The sequence below is a fragment of the Phalaenopsis equestris genome, unplaced genomic scaffold, assembly GCF_001263595.1.
Source record: "Phalaenopsis equestris unplaced genomic scaffold, ASM126359v1 Scaffold000002, whole genome shotgun sequence".
Lineage (NCBI taxonomy): Eukaryota > Viridiplantae > Streptophyta > Magnoliopsida > Asparagales > Orchidaceae > Phalaenopsis > Phalaenopsis equestris.
The window spans coordinates 54089578-54096030 of record NW_018164444.1 but is presented as its reverse complement, the minus strand read 5'-3'; the positions used below and the strand labels follow the sequence as shown (position 1 = coordinate 54096030).

General features: G+C 36.5%; 1 protein-coding gene and 1 long non-coding RNA gene across 2 annotated transcripts; both read left to right on the top strand.

Annotated features, from left to right (window-relative positions):
- The first annotated feature begins 1709 nt into the window (after window positions 1-1709).
- Window positions 1710-3729, top strand: LOC110039486 (glucan endo-1,3-beta-glucosidase 13-like). The gene is made up of 4 exons (XM_020744568.1): window positions 1710-2047; window positions 2140-2487; window positions 3166-3196; window positions 3528-3729. Exons 1-4 carry the CDS (start codon window positions 1987-1989, stop codon window positions 3622-3624), a joined length of 537 nt encoding a protein of 178 aa, XP_020600227.1. The 5' UTR covers window positions 1710-1986; the 3' UTR covers window positions 3625-3729.
- A 1390-nt stretch (window positions 3730-5119) lies between these two features.
- LOC110031075 lies at window positions 5120-6112 on the top strand. Its single transcript, XR_002294703.1, has 2 exons — window positions 5120-5320; window positions 5784-6112. It is a non-coding gene; the product is annotated as an uncharacterized LOC110031075 (long non-coding RNA).
- The last annotated feature ends 341 nt before the right edge of the window (window positions 6113-6453 follow it).

Sequence of the window (6453 nt, the reverse complement as noted above, 5' to 3'; positions counted from 1 at the left end):
GAGATGGGGAGGAAGACGCTGCGAAGAAGAAGATCGCGGGTGTTTAGATTCGCGGGTAGGAAGAGGCTGCGAGGAGGAGGCTGCGCCGTGGGCTTTTTCGCGTGCGGGTGTGCGGGAGGGTTGGACGAGGCGGGAAGAAGATCGCGGGCATTTTCGCGAGGGGGAAAACAAGTCAGGCTGCGAAGCTGTGCCGTGGGGAGGATATGGCTTTCCGCTTCTCCTCCGCGTTAGCTTTCAATTGCCGCAAAGCTACGCGCCAAACAACAAATTATCGCGATTTAGGGCCGCGAAGCAGCAAAAAAGCGGCCCCACACGGAGCCGAAGTGAACCTAAATAAGTATCCATTTATGTGCTGGGCTAGTAAAGGAACTGGGCGTTGAGCAAGGTGGAGTTCAGTTGCATTGTGACAGTCAGAGTGCTATTTATCTGGCTAAGAACCAGGTTTACCATGCGAGAACCAAGCACATTGATCTCAGGTATCACAAGATCAGAGAGTTGATTGCTTTTGAGGAGATACTGTTGCAGAAGGTTCATACTGATGAGAATGCAGCTGATATGTTGACCAAGCCAATTACTATCAACAAGTTCTTGCATTGCTTAGACTTGTTAAATGTTTGCAGTTGCTAGATAAGCATAGTTGCCCAACCCACAGTGGTGCAGATGTAACTCCCAGGTATTCTTCTCCTAAGGGGCTGGCCAGTCGCCCAGGTTTTAAGATGATCTTGTTGTAGTCTAAATGGGGACAGACGTTGGATCGAAGTAGAGCAGAAGAATCTGTCCAAATTGAGAAATTACGTGGGTTGGGGTGCGGGGGAAAAGCCCTGCGGTATGATACATGGGTAATGTTGTAATTACATATTGTGCCTAAGGTTTACTCTTGGGGTTATAAATAGGTCTGTTAGTAACCCCATGAGGTATCCCTGATTTCTGTAAACCCTTTTCTGATTATTGAAAGGAACTCGCCGCTCTGCTCCTGAGGACGTAGGCATCTTTGCCGAACCTCGTTAAATCTCTGTGTTCTTCTAGATTTGTGTTGTTATTGTTTTTCTTCGCCCTAATTTTCTCAACAACTGTCTTATATATAATATAATTTGTAATGTTGACCTCAGAAATCTATATTTAGACAACTAGTAATATAATTACTCAATTTCAATGTTAGCCGATGATTCAAATTTCTTCCACTGATGATATGTGATTAAATAAAGTACACTATTTCTGAAGTTCTTTCAAAAATATGCTCGTTATTTCATCATCCATCTATTTTTGTAAAGATGAGCATTTAATTCGACAAAGCGAAGCAAGTAATAATTCATGAGATGGCCTAAGCGAACCAACATTGAGATAAGAGCTTTCGTCTGAGACTATAATATTTTATTGCATATAGGGGGTGTAAATGAGTCTAATGGAGCTCGAGCGACTCTTGTCCAGAGCTTGATCAATCAATTGAAATCGAGCTCAAGGTCGAATTTAATTCCACCAATCCCAGCCGCGTGTTTAAGTATAAAAATGAGAAGAAAATATACAAAATTAAGCTAGTGATAAACTTTAATAACAGTAATAATTTGAGGGTAATTTTACAAATCCGAAATAATAAATCACTGATTAATTAAACAATCACATGGAGTCATACTTTAAACAAACTAAAAAAAAGAATCAAACAAAATTTAATGGCAATCTTAGCTTTAACTTGATTTCGGTTCTTCCCTTGTTACACACGACAATCCAAACATTCCCTGCTTTTAATTTTCTTATATGTACAAAGCTTCAATCTTCTTTATCCTTCCACAAAGCAGTCCTCTAATTAATATTCTTCCAGGAGATTTTGGTTACCATCGATCTTGCAGTACTTACAGTAGACTCCATTAGAACTGAATCCCCTGCTCCCATTTCTGTTACGAACAATACCCTTCAATCCCAACTCTTTCTTCTTCTGCTTCTGCGCTCGTGCTGCAGAGGCTGAAAACCACTACATAGCTTCGATTCGCTATGGGAATGGAGAGCAAGATTTGCTTTTTCCTCTGCCTCATAATCTTCACATTTCATGGCCGTAATCTCTTCAATTTTTTCAGCGCTCACTCATTTTCTTCATTTTTTCGTGTTATCAACCAAAGTTTTGATTTTTATTTATTTATGTACAAGTCTGCATTCATGGCGGACGAGTAGTGACAACGGAGGAGAAGGAAGAGAGGGAAACGCCGTTAAAGACGCCGTCGCCGCCGGAGGGAAACACAACTTTCGTCGGCGGGACGACGTGGTGCGTGGCATCGGCGAGCGTGCCGGCGGGGGAACTGGAGCGGGCTCTGAATTGGGCCTGCGGGCCGGGCTCCACGGATTGCTCCGCTCTGCAGCCCGGCGAGCCGTGCTTCGAGCCCAACAGCCTCGTTTCTCACGCCTCCTTCGCCTTCAACAGCTATTACCAGCAGAATGGCAACTCCGACATAGCCTGTAACTTCGGCGGCGCCGCCGTCATTACCAGAAAAAATCCAAGTAATTAATTATTTTTAAATCCTACTCTCTAAATTTTTCATGTGGCCAAACACCCACGGCTGCCAAAATGGCTCGTTAAGAAGCTCGTGTTCAGCTCGTTAATTTTATTCGATAAGTTAACGAGCCGAACACAAATTAGCTCATTTTGACTCGAAATACTACTCATCAAGTTTATATATATATATTAAGTAGTATTATAAAAAAATCTAATTGAGTGCAAGACTACAAAGATTTATAATCACATAAAATATTGATTATGAAAATATAATAAAATTTATTAAATTAGATTCCAATGATGCTTTAATATAAATAATAATTTTTAAATCTTGCTCAAACGCTTATTGTCTTATGACTACAGGATTAAGATTGTGAAAAAGACTCTTTGTTCGTGAACAGCTAGTGTTAGACTCGTTTTAACGAGCCAAACACGAACACACTTTTGAGCTCGAAATATAAACGAGCCAAGCAAGAGCTAAGCATGGCTCGCTCGTGTTCGGCTCGTTTACACCACTACAAACACCCACTTATTGTTTCACACTGTTGAAAGTATAAATTGGATATTCGTCAAAATAAGAATTTTGGTGTGAAATACATAAATAAATTAGGACTAGAGTTCTTTGTTTATTGAACATTATAATTTTCTGATATTATTTTTATTTTTATTTTTATTTGTTGCAGGTTATGCTTCTTGTGTGTATCTTGCTTCAGAGTAAGTAATATATATATATATATATATATAAAATAAATTAAGGAAATAATTAGGTATAGGTCACCCAACACATTGTTACTCGTAAATCAAGCACCGGGGTGATTCTTCAAACTATAAAATCTATGTATTTACGTGCGTCACAATCAAATCATTGTCAATTTGATAAAATAAAAAAAAAAATATGGGTTGGGGTGATTTGTAAAATGAATGAAAGAGGGTAGTTGATTTGTAAATAGCAATGTTATTCGGCCACTAAATTAAATTAGATTGGTGCAAATAATATTTGTGGCAATGAATTTGGTGTAATTTAATTTTAATATTGTGTTTGTAGGCCTGCTGCCCGCTCCGGCTCACTTACGAGACGAATTAGTCGAAATGTGGCAATTTGGCTCTCCGGTTATTTGCAAATTGGTCTGCTGTTTATGTAGTAATGTTTAGCTAAAATGGAAATCTGCTTGTCTGGTTTGTTTGATCTTTTATTTTGATATTTGCAATAAAATTTTTATACTAAGATATTTAACACTCAAATATTTTATGTAACATAAAAGTATGACTGTTAAATATAATTTTTCACGTATAAATTTATGGCATCGACACATAATTGTGAATGTCGAATTTTGAATCTTTGATGAGTTCCGCGCAATTCTTGTGTATTTCTAGCATTAACTTGCATGCAAAATAAATAAATAAAAATTATGCATGAAATTATGTATTTCAATTTCTAAAAGTTAGAATGGTAATATTTTTTTTTTGTTTAAAATAATGTCTTGAAATTTTTTTATTAATTGTATTTCTTTTCAAACATATAAATATTTTTAAATATATTTGCTATCAAATATATGTAATATTTTATACCAAATATATTTGTATTCAAATATAATTTTTTCTTAATATATTTAATTTCAAATACATTTATTATTCAATGCATTCTTTTGTAACTCGATGTGATGTATCCAAATATTAGCGGTAGATCCTGCCCAATGAATCCCAGGTTCTCCGACCCATTTTATTTCATAAAATTGTTTTTTTACAAGTGAGGGGGAAGCCAAGATCCTCTCATACTTCATAAAAGCTCTCATTTTTATAGATGATAGGAGTACAAAACATAAACATTACATATTTAGCAAAAGGCATTTCAATTATTATTCTAGACCGTCAGATTTTGACTTTAGTTATGTGCAAACCTTTTTCGAATATACATATTAAATTCACAACTATTTTTTTTATTTTTGCTTCTTGATAGTAACGAATGCAATAAGAACAAAAAATTTTATAGATGATCAAAAAAAATTTTAACACTTAATTTGCCTATAATACTTCTTAGGCGTTTTTCGTGTTTTGTTTTGATATCTTTACTGTCATATGCTGGGAATGCTTCCGAAGTTTCTTCTATCGGGGAAAAGTTGCTGGGTTTCGATGGTTGGTCGGACGAAAAGTCAACTGTCAGAGGAAGGGTCTTTGAGTTGCTTGCCCAGGAGGAGAGTTTTAGAGATGATCTCTCCAGAAGTGAGTCTTGGAGTTGCTCTCCCCAGTTGAAATTTTTAGAGGTGCTTGTCCCGGAAGGGAGACTTAAAGATGCTCATCCCAGAGGGGAGTCTCATGTCTTTAATTGACGGATGCTGTTGACGTCTCTATTGGTTGTTTCTTGTTTCAAAATCAACTTGCTTATTTGGTTATTCCATGACTTGCACGAGCATCTTTATGAATTTTTTAAAACATTTCAACTATGTGCTAAAAAGTTTCATGCAATGCGTACAATGAATATTATAAGATATTTGAGGAAACTAAAACATAACTACGCTTATAATTTTTTCTCATCAATTGTGATATGTACAATATTGTACACAGATTCTAATAATTTTTTCTCATCAATTTTCCTTCGGAAACCCTAGCTCGTTCTATATATACACCTTTTTTCCTGTCCTGCAGCCATTCTTAAACCATATCGTCTTCTGCGCGCTGCCGCCTCCTCTATTCCTCCTCTCTGCGCCGATCTCTTTCGATCCTGCTAGTTTCTTTCGATTTCACATTCGAGCCTCTAAGCGATTTCTCTTTATTATTTTTATATCGATTGATCTCTTGATGCCCTAATTCTGCTGTTCAATCTACGAGCGTGATGAAAAGGTAATGTCGCCCCAGTCTTATGATTCGTTCTTCCGAACGGACAGTGCTGATCGACTTTTCTATCTGATTCGTTTTCAGACTTTTCCGTTTTTATTTTTATTTTTATTTTTACCATATTTCGAAATCGAAACGGGGATGTGATGATTTCAAATCCATAGTTTGTGTCTGCATCACATGATGAACAAATCAAAACATGCACTACCATCTGATCCCTCTTTCTTGCTTGTTTATGTAATGTTTTCTGCTTGATCTATTTCCTGTGACAATTGGGTTTTTTGTTGATTTTCGATTCAAATCCGCTGTGCAATCTGTGATGAATTTTTTTAGAATCAATGATTTTCTATGATTATTACAACATATAATCACCATCTTTCGGCTGAGATTGCACTTAAAGCGTTTTTGGTGATGATTTTAATCTTTTCTTCTTGACAAACTTTGGTTTTGTATTATCTTAAATCATTAGATTAACATTATCTCGCCATGAGGTATCTGATGCGCGGTCTAACTATGGTTGCGTTTCTCGTAAGAATGGCGGAGATGGAAACCAGCAGGACTGCGACGCTGGCTGCTCTATATCTACCTGAGCTTCCTGTTACTCTTTTGTCCTGCTAACAATTCATCATAAACCCTTAACTACTATTTTCAAAACATGTCCTGCTAACTACTATTTTCAAAACTACTAAATGTCTTTTTTGAATCATTGAGTTTGTTTTTTTTTCTTCTGCGCACATTTACTCAAAATTCTGATGCTTTTCATTGTGATTTGTGATGAAATATATTGCATTGTGGAAGGGCATTGATGGAAATGATCTTTGTTTTGCTGATTGTACTTTGGTTCGGCACAATATGAACTAAATTCATATGCGCTCAGTGAGGAAAAAAATCATTGATTGTAGTTGAAGAACTTAAATTTAGCCCCTTTCAAAATGTTTACATTTTTTAGAATGCTGGTCATAGTATTCTGTTTAAATAAGATTTTGCAAATTTAAAAATTATGTCAAGATGCGATCTTGATTGTAAGGTGCATCTAAATCCTTGTCCTGTTGTTGGGGAAGTCTGATTGGATGATTGCTAAAATAAGACTACCTATATATTGGAGTTTGTATTTCTAGCACGCATGCCTATAGGATATG